The sequence below is a fragment of the Phoxinus phoxinus genome, assembly GCF_949152265.1.
Source record: "Phoxinus phoxinus genome assembly, chromosome: 1".
NCBI lineage: Eukaryota > Metazoa > Chordata > Actinopteri > Cypriniformes > Leuciscidae > Phoxinus > Phoxinus phoxinus.
Genome location: NC_136876.1, coordinates 48,938,599 through 48,956,795, shown reverse-complemented (window position 1 = coordinate 48,956,795; position 18,197 = coordinate 48,938,599). Strand labels below are relative to the sequence as shown.

Genomic DNA, 18,197 nt, shown 5'->3' with positions numbered 1-18,197 from the left:
AAATAAAGGAAATTTCACTACCTTAAGCAAAACACAAATTAAATTTAGTGGTCAACTAAGATAAATTCTAAGTTTTTATGTGTTAATTTTAGGAAAATGAAGAGAACCATAAAAAAAAACAGTCAATGCAAAAATAGTCAATGTTGAAACGAATTTCAATTCCTAGATATTAATTTCAAAATAAGGCACAATTTCAATAGGAAGAGGTAGAAATCTTGCAGTGAATTTGGCCTGACATAAAGAGCAGATTTTACTGCTAGAAATCATCAACAATATTACATTTTATGATTGTTTAACACTTCAAAACTCAGGTGCTTAAAGTTTACAAAAATAAGGCTTATCATCCACACAAAGCCTATTGTCTGTCACAAATAAAAATTAAAGCACGTGTTTACAGTAGTTTATCATTTCCTAGCTCACAACATCAATCTAACTATTCATCAGTTACCTATTCCAGCCTCGGTGAGACTAACAGCCTCAGCATCCTCCGTTAATAAAGCCATTTGGCAATAGATTTAGTGCATAGTTCTCAACAAATGTGATGTATGGCAACGCTGTGTTTTTAAGGAATTACTTCATTGTGGTAATGTATTTGGCACACAGAGTCTGTTCACTTTATGTTGTTTAAATATGGTATGGAAACAAGCATACCTTTAAGGAGTTATAGTAAAGATTATGTGTATTATTAAGCAACGTCTATGTTTTCACTGATGTAAAAATGGCAGCTGGTGTAGAATCTATTTGTCAAAATTAAATTTGGGGGAGAAAAAAAAAAAAAGTTCAAAGAATGTTTGCACTCGGGGTTAAGTTTAGCATTCGCATCCAAACTAAATAAAAAATAAATAACTTTTTTCAAAACATGAAAATAAACACTTGCAAAAGCACACCAAGTGTCAATCCCAGGTCACAATTTAAACTCTTATGGAAAAGAAAACAAAGCCGACGTGGAGCGTATGAATCCGTCCACACGGTGAGCCTCTGAGACGTGTTAAAATGCGCTCAGTACGCTGGAGGCTGATAGCCGCTCTCTCCCGCAGAGGCGGGGGTGAACGGGGACTGCTGGTAACCCTCTGGAGCGCCGGCATAGGCGGAGGGGTACGGGGACGTGTGGTCACTGACGGGATCGTTGTAGCCTAGGTTAACCTCCATCAACCCTTGGCGGTACCGTCGAAACGCGAACACAGTAAGCAGTCCCTAGAGAAAGAAGGATCATTTGGTTTCAGTTAATCACATGTACAGTGAGGCCATCCGGCAGCAACAGGACGTCTCGAGGCCCTGACACACCAAGCGCACGGTTAACCGAACCAGTTTTTGCGGTGTGTGTGTGTTCCTTCCGGTCTCTCTCTTGAATCCAACCCAGAAGTGACTTAGGGCCCTATTTTAACGGTGTAAGCGCATGGTCTAAAGCGCACAGTGTGTCCGAATCCACTTCTGCTAGTTTAACGACGGGACAAATGGTCGGCGCTCCCGGCGCATGGTCTAAAAGGGTGGTCTCCATTCTCTTAATGAGTAAAGGGTGTGTTTTGGGCGTAACGTGCAATAAACCAATCAGAGTCTCATCTACCATTCCCTTTAAAAGCCAGTTGCGCTCGCGCCATGGCGGATTCGCTATTTACACGACGCAATTTGCAAGCGGAAAGACTGAACGCGTCTCCAGAGCGCAAACGGATCTGTTCGTGCTTGAGGTAAAAGCTGGATTCCATCATATCTTTATGTACCCAATTCTAATCTTTTACATTGCTATCCTTTTTAATGTTTTGGCATGTTCGTGCGCTACTGCGTGTGTGTGTAATAAGCTGAGTGTACGCGCGTAGTGGACCCGCATATAGGCTCACATTACTAACGCGCTCTTCAAATAACAAAGAAAATACTGCACCATTGAGTTTAGAGCAGGTTTCAGCTGAGGTGCAGTGATGCTACAGAGGCGGATTAGCTGAGGTGACGTAACGCTAACAGACAAACGACTAGTAGTGACATCAGCAACAATCCACCTGTCACTCAAGTGGCCACGCCCTTAATTATCCACAACTTTAAGGCTTTATATAACTTAAACTGATGAGTTATAAAGCTTAAAGCTATTTAGACCAAAACCAATTTTTGTACCAGGCTGTAAACACATTTTTTTGTAAAGTTGGGCATTTTAACATGGGGGTCTATGGGATGGACTATCTTTTGCAGCTTGCCTCTAGTGGCCAGTCGATGAATTGCAGTCACTTCCGTGTTGGATTGCAAGAGAGAGACAGCTTTTTGGCCGAGACACAGTCAGCTTTCGTCGCCGCTAGTTCTTCAACGTTCGCTAGGTGTGTCGCAGCGTTAATAAAGTGAGATGTGCTCACCCAGCTGGCCGTGGAGAAGAAGGAAAAGGCCACCACAGCTCGACCTGCATCACCTGGGACGCCTGTTTTCTTACTATTAGACCACTTGTGGGCTAGGACGCAGAAACACACAAACCACAGGAACGTCCACACGGCTGAAGAGAGAACGGAGAGAAACTTTAATTGTCATTTCTACCAAAAAACTTCAATTCTGTAATCAATTACTCACCCTCAAGTCATTCCAAACACAAAAGACTTTCATTCATCTTCAAAACAAAAAGCGAATGAAGATATTTTAGGTAACACATATTTAATACCATATTGTTTAAACATATTTGATGTGCGTTATAGCGTACGTTGATCCTAAAAAGTCAAGTCATAAAGTAAAAATAAACACCCAAATTTTTGTATCTTTTCACAAGACTCGATTCATATGGGTTCGTTTTCCGACAACTTCAAAGTTTTGGTTGGTTTAGACTTTCAATGGAGGGACAGAATCCTTTCAGGTTTCATTAAAATTATCTTAATTTGTGTTTCGAAGACAAAGTCTTGATAGGTTTGGAACGACATGATTCAAATAAACCCCTAAATAAAACCTGTTCGTCATATAAATCGATCACATCTCTCCACAAGACTTGGATTAAACCACTTGATTGGTTTTCAATGGAACCATTTTCAATGGAGGGACAGAAACCTCTCAGATTTCAGTAAAAATATCTTAATTTGTCTTTCGACGACACACACACACTTCTCATCGTGTGTTTGGTACCACGTGAGGGTCAGTAAATGATGACAGAATTTAAATGTTTGGGTGACTATCCCTTTAAAGGAGAACTCCGGTCAATTTTAACATTGAGCTCAATTTTTTGTAAATTTGGAGTGCTGTCAATACAGAGAACGACGACAAAAATCAGTGTTGCCTACAGCGTGTTATCCTCTTTTTAAAATGTGCACCCTATTGACTTGAATGGGGCAAGTTATAAACCTGCTTTTATCCTCTTAACATCCTTGATGTGTCATTACAAGTGCCCAGCCATGTTGAGTGATTCCTTCAGAGTGAACACGGTGAATCTGACTGCAGTAGATGTGAAAGATATTAATAAAAATGATGTTAATTCAACAAGCGCACAGACCTGTATTTACTTCCTGTTTTCGGTGGAAGTCCACAGTAGTCGACTGTCGAGTTCACGCGCGTGATCATAGGTAACGAAGATGATTTTTTTTACAAATATCCATCAGAGCTGATATTCTCCAAACACCACACAGCACCGTCTTCGGCTGACAGCTGTCAGTCTGAGTCTCCACTGTTGCTTAGTTACCTATGATCACGCACGTGAACTCGACAGTCGACTAGTTTGGACTTAGACCGAAAACAGGAAGTAAATACAGGTGTGTACGCTTGTTGAATTAACATCATTTTTATTAATATTTTTCACATCTACTGCAGTCAGATCCACCGTGTTCACTCTGAAGGAATCACTCAACATGGCTGGACACTTGTACTGACACATCAAGGATGTTAAGAGGATAAAAGCAGGTTTAAAACTTGCCCCATTCAAGTCAACAGGGTGCACATTTTAAAAAGAGGATAACACTGTGTCAAATCAACACTGATTTTTGTCGTTGTTCTCTGTATTGACAGCACTCCAAATTTACTAAAAATTGAGCTCAATGTTAAAATTGAGCGGAGTTCTCCTTTAAGAACAAGTGTACATGAGAAGTAGAAATATGGGTATTATGACATTAAATCAGTTGTTATGCTGCTAGTAATCTGGAGGAAACGTGTGTGCCGCTACGGCATCCATCTGTGCTTGACACTGCCAGTCAAAAGTTTTGGATTAGTAAGATTTTTAATGTTAAAAGAAGTCTCTTCTGCTCACCAAGGCTGCATTTATTTGATTAAAAATGCAAAAAAGTTACTATAACAATTTAAAATAACATTTTTTTATGTGAATATATAGTAAAGTGTAATGTATTACTGTGATCAAAGCTGGATTTTCAGCATCATTACTCCAGTCTTCAGTGTCACATGATCCTTCAGAAATCATATTAAAGCAGCACTAGGTTACTTTTCAACCTTAATAATATATTTCCAAGTCTCTTGTGATGGTACATCGACTTACAATAGGTTGAATGACATGATGATTTGATGCTCAAAAAAACATTCATTATTATTATCAATGTTGAAAACAGTTTTTTTTTTTCAGGATTCTTTGATGAATAGAAAGTTCAAAAGAACAGCATTTATTTCTGAATATAATCTTTTGTGACATTAAAAATGCCTTTACTGTAATTTTTGATCAATGAATAAAAGTATTGATTTCTTTATTTCCAAAAAATAAAATAAAAATTCTCACTGACCCCAAACTTTTGAACGGTAGTGTTTAATGTTACAAAAAGCTTTCCATTTCAGAGTAATGCTGTTCTCTTGAACTTTCTATTCATCAAAGAATCCTGAAACAAAAATGTAAATAACCGTTTTCAACATTGATAATAATGAGAATCATGTGACACTGAAGACTGGAGTAATGATGCTTTGATCACAGGAATAAATTACACTTTACTATATATATATATATATATATTCACATAGAAAACAGCCGTTGTAATTATATTTCACAATATTACTGTTTTTTTGTTTTGTTATTTTGAGCAGAAGAGACTTCTTTTAAAAACATTAAAAATCTTACAGATTCAAAACTTTTGACTGGTAATGTATGGATTACATGAGCTCTATTGTCTTCGTCAAGTTAAACTTCTCTTAAAGGAACCACTCCACTTTTTTTGGAAATATGTTAATTTTCCATCTCCCCTACAGTTAAATTGAAAATGAAAATAAAAATGAAAAGTTGCAATTTTCTAGGCGGATATGACTAGGAACTATACTCTCATTCCTGCGTAATAATCAAGGAACTGCTGCCGTACCAGAAAATAGTCCCCAGCTCGGTAAGTGACTGGAAATTAAGAGTTTCAATATTTTTCCTATTTAAAACTTGACTCTTCAGGAATGAGAGTATAGTTCCTAGTCATATTGGCCTAGAAAATCGCAACTTTTCATTTTCCGTCGGTCTTAGTACACGATGTAACTACAGAAGAGTCAAGCTTTAAATAGGAAAAATATCGAATTTCTTTGGTCATTTTTTTGAGAGAGATGCTAACGGTCTAATCAGATTCAATGATCTATGCTAAGCTATGCTAAAAGTGCTACCGCCAGACCCGGAGATCGGCTGAATGGATTCGAAAACGGTAAAACTGCTTAACTCTAGGGGAGATGGAAAATGAGCCTATTTCCAAAACAAGTGGAGTGTTCCTTTAACTTTTGCATGTCGCCCACATCTAGTTGGCAATAGTTGTCGACGCCGGCTCTCTCAATGAAAATGATTGAATTCATGTCGCTTTATAAGTCGCTGGCAGTGTGAACTTAGCTTTCAAGCTCACTTGGTTTTAGATCGAAGCAAATATGTGGCTCTTAGACACCGATCATAAAAAAACAAACACCTGTACTACTTCTTACCAGAGAAAACGAGATCAACCGAGACAATGTACTTCCTCTCTTTGGCATTGCTTATCTGGTGGAAGAGGGCATCCAGAATAATAAAGACAACACAGGCCAGGAAAGCCAAAATCCCGATAACAATTCCATAGCTGCAAGCACCATCACTCCCATTGAAAATGCAACTAGCGTTTGGATCATGCGTTTCATTGACGTAGCCTTCAGAAAGGATGGTAGCGAACACCACTATGGAGAAGAGCTGCGGTGGAAAGAAGAAGAGGCATTAGGGACAACGGCAGAATAACACATACAAACTGCTATTGAGAGGTAACAGAAGTTCACACACTGTGTGTGTGAAGGTGTGGCGGTCTCACAAGATGTTTACTTTGGTTATAAAAGGAAAAAAAGTAGTAGGCTAACCAAACAAACAGTAAAGCACACAATAGAGTGCATTACCATACAGCAAAAGCAGAAGTATACCAGCATTTGGGCATCTACACATGTTTTAATTCTTTCTGCCTAAAGATTTAACTTTTAAAATGTAAAAAAAAAGTTAGCATGAAAAGTGTGCTTGCACTATCTTTCTCAAAGTCAGCATGAGATGTCTTTTTTTCCCCTATTGTGACGTATATCTGGAACAAGAGCAAATGTGGGGCGGGACTTGATTCTGTCCATCAGGAGTTGATTGGGCGGTTGTGGTTTGCTATTGGTGGATCTCATGTGATTGACAGGTTGCCCCGCCCTCACGCTAGTAAACACATCATCAGAGAAGAGAGGGAGGGGACGTTATTTTGATTAAAGTGACACATGAATAGAAAAATAAAGATACAGATAAATAATTTATAATAAACATCGTAATAGGGGCTTTCGCACCGGAGGAACCTTTTCATAGTTCCTAGAAAAATTGGCTAAAGTTCCCGGATGTTGGGAACTAGGAATGATTTTAGTTCTAGGAACTCCTTTTGGATAAACTAATTTAGCGCCTACTTCTTCAGAGAAGGGTCTAACCCAACACCAGAGCCAAATAGAGAAAATCCAACGCAACTTTGAGGGGACCAAGATAAACATGATTGTATTTCTGCTCAGCAACACTGGACATACACTAATAACTTTTCATCACGGTCTCCTTTCTATGTATAACAGTTATATCTAATAATGTGTTAGACAGATCGTAAACTAATGAACACACAGAGGATGTGAGCACTATGAGCTCAGGCTCTGGTTATCAGCGCCATCAAAATAAAAGTCCCAACCACAAGCGTGTCTTATGTCACTTCAGAGATCCTACTGGCGGTGCGAATGCAACCAGGAAAGGTTCCTATGGGAACCATTAGTTCTCAGGGAACCACACAGGTGGCTAGTTCCTAAAACTAAGTTCCTATAACTACCCGCTGCGAAAGCCCCCAATAGTCCACAGAAAAATAAGCATTGTCAATTTGGATTTCATGGTGACTTCCAAAACACATTCATGCACTTTAAAGCGTGGCTAAAATGTCGCAATACTATTGTGGGCCACTGTCTGTAAGATGCAATGTACAATAGTTGTGATCAGTGTTGGGTACTTAAATCTTCAAAAGTGCAATTAGATTACTGTATTACTCTCTCGATAATGTATTGCATTGCTTATTACTAATTACTTTCTAAATCACACATCAACCTCAACCAGTTAAACAATACAAGACTTTTAATTCTTTCAAATAATATAAATTGCATAAATTATCCCTGAACTAGAGTGTGTTGAGAGAGAAGGTTACATTAAAAACATACATTTTAACTTTGAATTTTAATGCTAAATCCACTAAGCTATAAATCCACAATAATCCACTAGAATTGCTGTACTTTAAAGCAATTACATCTGAAGTAACTGGAATTAAACTACAGGAATATCAAGGGTAATCCCTTGCTTAACTTTTTCAACGGAAAAGTACAGTTTAGATTAACACTGGTTGTGATTAATAAATAAGTGTAATAAATAAAGAAAGAAGCAAGCGTGAAAGTATTAAAAAGACGCTAGAGCTCAGCTGATGTTGGCATGACATCTCGATAATGTTATCCGTGTTGTCGAGTCACATGACGAGGCAAACCACAACAACAAACTCTCAAACTGCTGCCATATGGTCAGTGCTTTGCAACTTATGACAGCAGTATTTTGTTTTGCGAACATCATCACATTAAACTACATCACAGTTTGAGGCCAGCGGTGATAACATGATAAACTTTCACATAGCAGAACTAGCTCGATTAGCTAACGATGACTTAGATCTCACCCAACAGAACAGCCTGACGATAGTCTGCGGTTGCTTTATAAAGCTCCAGAAATCAAAGGCCCCACCGGCCAGCGAAGCCCCGTACGCACTCGACTCCATGACCGCTTTACTGAGACTCTAGCCCGTCTTTATGGCCGACAGATTCGGCAAACTGTCCAGCGTGATAATATGCTAAAATTACTTTCACACTTGTTTCCTGAAAGTAGTGCGCCGCCCTTCAAGGAAGTACACGTCACGTCAATGCGAACTCTCCCTCAGGCAGCCAGTCAGTTTAAAACAGCATGATCTATCTATCTATCTATCTATCTATCTATCTATCTATCTATCTATCTATCTATCTATCTATCTATCTATCTATCTATCTATCTATCTGTCTATCTGTCTATCTGTCTATCTATCAGTCTATCAGTCTATCTGTCTGTCTGTCTGTCTGTCTGTCTGTCTGTCTGTCTGTCTGTCTGTCTATCAATCTATCTATCTATCTATCTATCTATCTATCTATCTATCTATCTATCTATCTATCTATCTATCTATCTATCTATCTATCTATCTATCTATCTATCTATCTATCTCACATGTTGTATTCAGATGAAATTACACAAATAGCATATTCATCAAAAGTGCTGAGATGAGGTTTTGTCCCAGGAAAAAAACATTAAGGTGAGGGGTGGTTCATCTTACCCCGGTGGCATATTTCCCCCATGTTACATTATACACAAGATCCTGCACACTCCTTCAGCTATCTGTCTGTCTGTCTGTCTGTCTGTCTGTCTGTCTGTCTGTCTGTCTGTCTATCTATCTATCTATCTATCTATCTATCTATCTATCTATCTATCTATCTATCTATCTATCTATCTATCTATCTATCTATCTATCTATCTATCTATCTATCTATCTATATCTAGGCCTATACTTTATTAGCTATTTGACATATGGCATGAAGAGTTGAAATATTAATGAGTGCTAGGAGTTCTCCAGTGTTCTGCTGTTTGCTAGGGCGTAGGCCTGAGGTTTCATCACTCTACACACAAGGATTGCCCTCTGTAGTTTACACAGCCAGCTCTCTGTGATCTCTAACTGAAGAAGTATTGTTTGAAGGACCACGTGGACTCACTCTGTGGTCACTCATTCACAGACACATTTATCATACTTTACAATGTTCACTTTAAACACCCTAAGACTTTTTATTTATTAGTTTGTTCTCTTTTTAATTAATCGTTCAAAACACTGTACTGGATGTATATTAGTGAATATAGCCCCCTAGATGGCGCTATTAATCTTTAGTTTTAATTTAAAGGGATAGTTCACCTACAATGTATAATAATTCATAATTAATTTACCCTCATAGGCTACAGGTGAAACTCTAAAAATTAGAATATGGTGCAAAAGTTCATTTATTTCAGTAATTCAACTTAAAGGGTGAAACTAATATATTATATAGACTCATTACATGCAAAGTGAGATATTTCCAGCCTTTATTTGTTATAATTTTGATGATTATGGTTTACAGCTTATGAAAACCCCAAACATTGTGAAAAGGGTTTCATAAGCTGTAAACCATGAATTATAACAAATAAATGCTTAAATATCTCACTTTGCATGTAATGAGTCTATATTAGCTTCACCTTTTAAGTTGAATTACTGAAATAAATGAACTTTTTCACGAGGTTCACCTGTATATATTTATATATTATGACGTATATTACTGAAAATGAAATGACATACATTCTGATAGTAAATATATTGTCAGATATTTTTCAATAAATGAAAAGTGGCAATTCCTTATGTATTTGTAATCCTTTTGTAATATATTAACACAATATATTATCCTATATAAATAATTTAATACATTGATCATTCATATCTATATCTATATATATATATATATAGGTAAGTATATACACTAGTATTGTATTTTTTTCTTTGCATAAGAGTATTGCTTGTGAAGATGGTACAAAAAAAGCCCGCTTTTGTTTCTTCCTCCTTAGGCTGACTGTGGTTTGTCACTTTGTATGCAGTCTGTCAACTGTGAAGTGTTTCTGCTCACTCTCACAACGTGAAACAACGAGCCGCTCATATTTTTGATACGTATGCAAACTTTGTGCAGCGTATATATTTTCTTTAGACTGCATTTGAAACTCTGTATAGCAGCAGCTGTTAAGGTGAGTATCATACTCGTTGGTGCTTTACTGAGGACAGCCGTCAGACATCTGCCTTTTCTGTCTAAAGTGTTGTTGAATGAGCAGATTAAGTGGTTTGATGGATGGACAAACTAAAATTAGCTCTAGAGCAAAAAGTATGTGTTACGGAAATAATTTACTTAGAATATACTTCAGTGCGAACCTAATGTAATGTTTTCAGACTCTTAATTGCATGTTAATTGCAATTAAATTAAAATAGTTCAAATTGATATTAAATGAAATTATTTTAACTTATACTTTTTAGTTGAACAGAGCATATTTATACTTCTATTGTCTTTGAAATATGGTTAAAGTTACTGTTATACTGACAAGCATTTATGGCACAGTAAAATATACTTTAATGCCATTTGTAATGATGAAGTTGTAATTTAGTACATAATCAAGTACTTTTTGTGCTTTAGTTTGTTAGTCAACACATCAAAATAAGTGTATACTTTAAAACACGATAAAAAAAAAAAAACAATGAGTTCAAATGTATTGTACTTTAAAGAAAAATAATAATTTGACATGATTACAAAGTGCACTATTTAAAAGTGTGTTAAGAAAGTGTAGTTTCTATATGTATAATTAAGTGGCCTTTTATTTTGTTAATATTATATTATCTGCAAGCAGAGCCTGATATTCACTTTTTTTGCACACCAGCCACTCTAGTGGTTTTCCAAAGTTATTAGCCACTCAGCATTTTCACTGGCCATAATTTTGACACCAATACCATGGAGAAAAACTGCCATAAAGATGACTTTAAAGGGGTGGTATAATGCCCTTTTCACAAGATCTAAAATAAGTCTTTGATGTCCACAGAGTGTGTGTGTGTGTGAAGTTGTAGCTCAAAATACCCCACAGACATTTTTATATAGCATGTTTGTCACTTTTTGAGGGTGAGCAAAAATGCAGTTTTGTGTGTGTTCCTTTAAATGCAAATGAGCTGCTGCTCCTGGCACAGGGGGCGGAGCTTCAAGTGTGCACTGAACATTTCAATAATATGTAGCCTTTTATGTTCAAACCGGAGTCAGAATGATGGAGAGACTCAAGAAGAAGTGACAACATGTAGAAGAACAGGACATTTCTGAATGGTTAGTTGGTGAATTTATGCAGATTATGTCAGTAGCTATCTTCTAGTCATTTATTAGCATATTCTGTCATGATGATCTATAAATCATGTTCAGGGGGCGGGGCTTTTTAGTAAATTTTAGGGTTGGTGATGTCTATAACCCGGGAGGAATGTCGTGTAGTTCCTACCAGCCGTTTGTTGTAGTCCTTAAAAAACGTTTTCTTTAAAAGCAAATATCTCCCTTTGCTTTGAACTGTGAGCGTTGTAACTTTGCAGATGTTGTTTATGATCAAACAGCAACATTACACACTAACTAAAGTTAGAAAAGTGAAATCATAATCAACCACCCCTTTAATATTATCTCATAATTTGGCTGCAGGTTTATTAAGACCTGACGCACGGATCCATTGTTCTGTTACACATGCGTTTTCTTTCTCAACTGTTTACATTCACTTAAAACAACTGACTATGTTTACGTGAATACTCACCAAGACTGACATTTTGACATTTTACTTATATTATTGTCTTTTATATTATACGCCACTGCTGAAATCCACACGCATTTCGCGGGTGTTAAAGGATTAGTTTACTTAAAAATGAAAATTCTGTCATAATTTACTCTCTCATTTTCCTACTATGGAAGTCAATGGGGTCCATCAACTGTCCGGTTACCAACTTATGAACTGAACAAGTGAACTATTCCTTTAATGTCAAGCCCTGTCTGTTTTTTTACAACGTAAATGTAAGTTTTAATACACTACGTGTGCATTCAATGAAAAGCACTTCTTTTTTTTAAGGTTAGTCAAACATGAGTAATGCACAATTATCAAAAATATATAGAGGAGCAGTTATTACCGGCATGTTGTGATAGCTTGTGTATTTGATGTTGATTTTAACATACATGAATGACACACTTTTTGTTTTTATGATTCATCCATGTGGTTTATTTAAGTAAGAAAGGCCCTGGGAAATAAATCCCATGCAAATTTTGCACCTTTCAGGGATAGTTCACCCAAAAATTTAAATTAGCCCATGATTTACTCGTCTCACCCTCAAAGTCATCCTAGGTGTATATGTCTTTCTTCTTTCAGACGAACACAATCTGAGTTATATAAAAAATGCCCTGTCTCTTCCAAGCTTTATAATGTTTCTGTTTTGAAGTCCATAAAAGTGCTTCTATTCATAATAAAAGTGCATCTATCTATCTATCATTAAAGTGCATCAATCCATCATAAAAGTGCATCTATCCATGATAAAAAGTGCATCCATCCATCATAAAAGTGCATCTATCCATGATAAAAGTGTATCTATCCATGATAAAAGTGCATCTATCCATGATAAAAGTGTATCTATCCATGATAAAAGTGCATCTATCCATGATAAAAGTGTATCTATCCATGATAAAAGTGTATCTATCCATGATAAAAGTGCATCTATCCATGATAAAAGTGTATCTATCCATGATAAAAGTGCATCTATCCATGATAAAAGTGCATCTATCCATGATAAAAGTGTATCTATCCATGATAAAAGTGCATCTATCCATGATAAAAGTGTATCTATCCATGATAAAAGTGCATCTATCCATGATAAAAGTGTATCTATCCATGATAAAAGTGGATCTATCCATGATAAAAGTGCATATATCCATCATAAAAGTGCATCTATCCGTGATAAAAGTGCATCTATCCATGATAAAAGTGCATCTATCCATCATAAAAGTGGATGTATCCATCATAAAAGTGCATCTATCCATCATAAAAGTGTATCTATCCATGTTAAAAGTGCATTTATCCATGATAAAAGTGCATCTATCCATCATAAAAGTGCATCTATCCATGATAAAAGTGCATATATCCATCATAAAAGTGCATCTATCCATCATAAAAGTGCATCTATCCATCATAAAAGTGGATCTATCCATGATAAAAGTGCATCTATCCATCATAAAAGTGGATCTATCCATCATAAAAGTGCATCTATCCATGATAAAAGTGCATCTATCCATGATAAAAGTGCATCTATCCTTCATAAAAGTGCATCTATCCATCATAAAACTGCATCTATCCATCATAAAAGTGCATCTATCCATGATAAAAGTGCATCTATCCATCATAAAAGTGCATCTATCCATCATAAAAGTGCATCTATCCATCATAAAACTGCATCTATCCATCATAAAAGTGCATCTATCCATGATAAAAGTGCATCTATCCATGATAAAAGTGCATCTATCCATGATAAAAGTGTATCTTTCCATGATAAAAGTGTATCTATCCATCATAAAAGTGCATCTATCCATCATAAAACTGCATCTATCCATCATAAAAGTGCATCTATCCATGATAAAAGTGCATCTATCCATGATAAAAGTGCATCTATCCATGATAAAAGTGCATCTATCCATGATAAAATTGCATCTATCCATCATAAAAGTGTATCTATCCATGATAAAAGTGCATCTATCCATCATAAAAGTGTATCTATCCATGATAAAAGTGTATCTATCCATCATAAAAGTGCATCTATCCATCATAAAACTGCATCTATCCATCATAAAAGTGCATCTATCCATGATAAAAGTGCATCTATCCATGATAAAAGTGCATCTATCCATGATAAAAGTGTATCTATCCATGATAAAAGTGCATCTATCCATGATAAAAGTGCATCTATCCATGATAAAAGTGCATCTATCCATGATAAAAGTGCATCTATCCATGATAAAAGTGCATTTATCCATGATAAAAGTGCATCTATCCATGATAAAAGTGCATCTATCCATGATAAAAGTGCATCTATCCATGATAAAAGTGCATCTATCCATCATAAAAGTGCATCTATTAAAACTTTATCGACTAAAATAACTAGTTTCCCGCAGACTGAAAGAATAAAGTCATATACACTAGGATGAATTGAGGGTAAATCATGGGGTAATTTACATGTTTGGGTGAAGTATCCCTGTAATAAGGAAGTTCATTCCTGATTCTGATACAGTTTGTCCTCTGATGCGCAGCTCTAGACAGAATGGCTGCATCCCTGATCATGGAGACGATTCCCGATGGATATGAAGACCTGATTGAGCTGGAAGCTGTTGGGAGATCACACAGAGCAGTGAGATGTGGGCACACACCACACACACAGCCTGGTGGAAATCCCATTAATAAAAGACGGGAGGGAAGTAATGACTTGTTTTTGTCTTGTAGTTGATCTGACTGATGGGGATGGAGAAGACCTGGAGGCACAGCGTCACCATGAGCCCGAACACACACACAGCCTGCAGAGGAACAGCTGGTCCTCCTCGACACAGAGGGTCCTGTCCTCCATGCCCAGTCGCTCCATCAGTGAGAGAATGTTTCCCAAAGAACTTTAATTCATATTAAACCTAAAATCATGGCTGTTTTACTCAAAAACATAACTTAACATCAAAGATAATAAAATAGTATTTGCAAACTAACCCTGGTGAATAAGCAGATTTAGATAAACTTTACTTCCGCTCTAATTCAAAGGACCGTCGTCAATCATTTTTAATGCACTTTTTATATAATTCATGCTAAATTACAATATAAGTATTGCAAGTACTCTTCACATTCAACAATTAAATGCACATGGAATGATTCTGGAAATTTCCTCTGAACTGACTTTTGTGATTTCTTTTAATCATCTTGTGATTTCTAGTGCATGTATGCAGTCAGTTTTCCTCAGTTCACTCAGGTGTCCTATAGCAGAGTAACACAGGTGTAGAGAATCACATTAGCTGTTCATTGCCATGCACGGTCTTTCTTTAAAATAAATGCCACTTTTTATTTTCCTATCAAATGCAATGCCATTTATACATTCATTTACTTGTAGTTACTTGTAACAGAGCTACAGTACGTGATATAAAGTCGCAATTGTGTTTTAATGTCAGAATTGCGTGATATTGTCATGATTCCTGTCTTGTGTGGACCTTGTTTTGTAGTTCTTTGTAGTTTTTCATGTTGATTAGTCTTCCCCAGGTGTGTCTTAACTTGTTAAGCTTGTTTTCCCCTGTGTATTTAAACCCCTGTGTTTCCTTTGTTCTTGGTCAGGTCTTGTCCTACATGGATGTGTGTGTTGGGTGTTTCTCATTTCTCATTCTGTTCTCGTTTATGGTTTGTTTATTTTGATTATTAATCTATTTTGCATTTGGATCCAAACTTTGTTTCTTGAGTTCACCCTGCATTACAGAATAACTACCAAGAACTTCTAAACGTGGCACATGACAGGAAATAACAAAAGGGCCACACAAGACAAGGGGAACACAAGACAGGAACCATGACAGATATAAAGTCATAATTGTGTGTTATAAAGTAAGAGTTGTGAGATACAAAAGTAAATTCGAAATTCAGACATTTTTTCTCAGAGTTGCATGTTTATATCTCACAATTCCGACTTTATAACAAACAATTGGGGGATATAAAATCTCAAGTGCGAGAAAAAAAGTCAGAATTGCAAGTTTATTTCCCGGAAATCTGACTTTATTACACGCAATTGTGATTTAAATCACGCAATTGCAACTTTATATCGTACAATTCTGAGAAATAATGTCAGAATTGCGAGATATAAACTCGAAATTGTGAGATAAAAAGTCGCAATTATCTTTTAAAATGTTTTATTCTGTGACGGACACATAGTAAGTGTACAGTGTCTTTTCTCAGGATGGAATCAGACGGCTGTGCTCTCCCAGAACCAGAGCCGATCCACCAAACCGCGAAGAAGACGAGCGCCTAACGCTGTCGCCACCACTTCCAGCGCTGCAAACCGGGATGTGTTCACAGAGCGGCAGGACTGCGCTAATGATGGTGTGCAGCAGTAAAACACTCACAATGCCAATCGTTTCAATCACACAGGGCTCATATCACGAGGAATCACTTTTCCTTGATCTTTTAAGATAAAATAATAAAATGTGGTGCGAAACACCGTAACTTTCAGAGCTTCCTCCCCAGCGGAAAAGTTTAACGAAACTGAACTGCAAAGACGACTCGCTCTAAACGTCTGCAATTTAATGTCACTCTTATCACTGTAAAACATTTCTCTGTAAAATAACGGTAAAATATTGGTAGCAGAGTCACTAACAACTTACTGTAATTTTACAGTAGCCTATTCATACTGTGAAAATATTTTACGACTTATTACCGTAAACATGAAATGCAGTATAATTCTGTATTTTCCCAAATTTACAATAAAATACTGGCAGCAGAGTCGCCAGTAAACTACTGGTACTGTAATTCTACAGTATTTATGGTGTATTATTATACAGCTTTTTCCTGTAAAAATGAAATGCAGTACATTTCTGTGATTGTCACTCTTATATAAAAGTCTTAAAGGCAGTTCTGTCATGACAACTCTCTCATTGTTTGGCATGGTAATGGATATGAAAATGTTGATTTGTTTGGCATTGGCAGAATAGATCTCCTAAGCTCCGACTGTTGGTTATTGCTGCTTCTGCTACTGTTATCGCTGCTGCAGGGCAAGTACAGGAATTGCTACTGCCAATACATATACGGCAGGCTGCTGTGAGCAAGTAAGGCCCTGTTTACACGAGAACGCTCGCGGGTGAAAACGTATATATATTTTATCAGATGTGCCTTTCGTTTAGACGGCGACGTCGTTTTTGGAGCTTAAAACTCAAAAAAAGTGAAACCACCCTCCAGAGTGGAAATCTTAAAAACGCTCCACCGTCGCATTCCCATCTAAAGGGTAAAAACGCAAAAGTCTGCTAGACAGTGAAGGCACCGATCTGCTCACGGTGGCTCTCGTCGCGTACGTGTTTATGTCACAGGCATGCGCCAGTACATTAGTCTTCCCCAGGTGTGTCTTGTTAACTTGTTAAGCTTGTTTGCCCCTGTGTATTTAAACCCCTGTGTTTCCTTTGTTCTTGGTCAGGTCTTGTCCTACATGGATGTGTGTGTTGGGTGTTTCTCATTTCTCATTCTGTTCTCGGCTATGGTTTGTTTATTTTGATTATTAAACTATTTTGCATTTGGATCCAAACTTTGTTTCTTGAGTTCACCCTGCATTACAGAATAACTACCAAGAACTTCTAAACGTGGCACAAGACAGGAAATAACAAAAGGGCCACACAAGACAGGAATCATGACGTGATAAAGTCGCAATTGTGTGTTATAAAGTCTGAGTTGTGAGATACAAACTCGCAATTGCAAGAAATAAACTCGAAATTCAGAATTTTATCTCAGAATTGCATGTTTATATCTCGCAATTCTGACTTTATAACAAAATTGGGAGATATAAAGTCAAAATTGCATGATTTGAAGTTGCAACAGTACAGGAAAATAACAAAACATTATCAAACTAAAATATAGTGTTAATTTCATTGACAAAAAAAAAAAAATCTGTCATTTTTGAGCGACACGCGAAGAGCACCGAGGGTTAAAGCAGCAGCTTTACCGTATTAAGCGTGAAAAACTGTGTCAGAGTCTCTTTCACTTTTAGTGCTTCACATCGCCACCTAGCCGTCTGGAGTCCACACTACATCCAATTTCACACACTTTTGCGTCACCATATGCACGCAGATTTCCCCCCCATAGCGCTCGTCTAAACGCAGAATAAAAAGTGATAACGCAATGCTACTTTTGCGTTTTCTCTTCAGATCGTTTCCGTGTAAACATAGCCTAAGACATGCTGCTGCTGTATAATATAACACACATGAATTACCCGTAGCAGATCTATACAGGTGGAGCTGGAGAAGGTGGAGGGTTTCTGAAAGCACGATGCAGTATATGCTGACCAAGTATTTGAAAGATATTTAGCGAGCAGTAACCAACCAGCTGTGACCTATAGAGAACGATGTGATTGCACGCAGATTGAGTTGAGGAGCGACCAGCCAGC

At 37.0% G+C, this 18,197-nt stretch overlaps 2 protein-coding genes across 2 annotated transcripts in view; one reads left to right on the top strand and one right to left on the bottom strand.

The window, feature by feature from the left end:
* Positions 1 to 685: 685 nt before the first annotated feature.
* syngr2a (synaptogyrin 2a) lies at positions 686 to 8,335 on the bottom strand. Its single transcript, XM_079606632.1, has 4 exons — positions 8,076 to 8,335; positions 5,830 to 6,067; positions 2,337 to 2,470; positions 686 to 1,194 (listed from the first exon to the last, which is right to left on the bottom strand). The coding sequence occupies exons 1-4, from the start codon at positions 8,172 to 8,174 to the stop codon at positions 1,000 to 1,002; spliced, it is 666 nt and encodes a 221-aa protein (XP_079462758.1). The 5' UTR covers positions 8,175 to 8,335; the 3' UTR covers positions 686 to 999.
* Positions 8,336 to 10,120: 1,785 nt separating this feature from the next.
* tmc6a (transmembrane channel-like 6a) overlaps positions 10,121 to 18,197 on the top strand; it is a 30,010-nt gene continuing 21,933 nt past the window's right edge. Inside the window, exons 1-4 of the mRNA XM_079604734.1 lie at positions 10,121 to 10,237; positions 14,344 to 14,448; positions 14,534 to 14,671; positions 16,007 to 16,150. Of these exons, the coding sequence (XP_079460860.1) occupies positions 14,355 to 14,448; positions 14,534 to 14,671; positions 16,007 to 16,150 (376 nt within the window). The 5' untranslated portion in view covers positions 10,121 to 10,237; positions 14,344 to 14,354. The remainder of the gene's footprint in view (positions 10,238 to 14,343; positions 14,449 to 14,533; positions 14,672 to 16,006; positions 16,151 to 18,197) is intronic.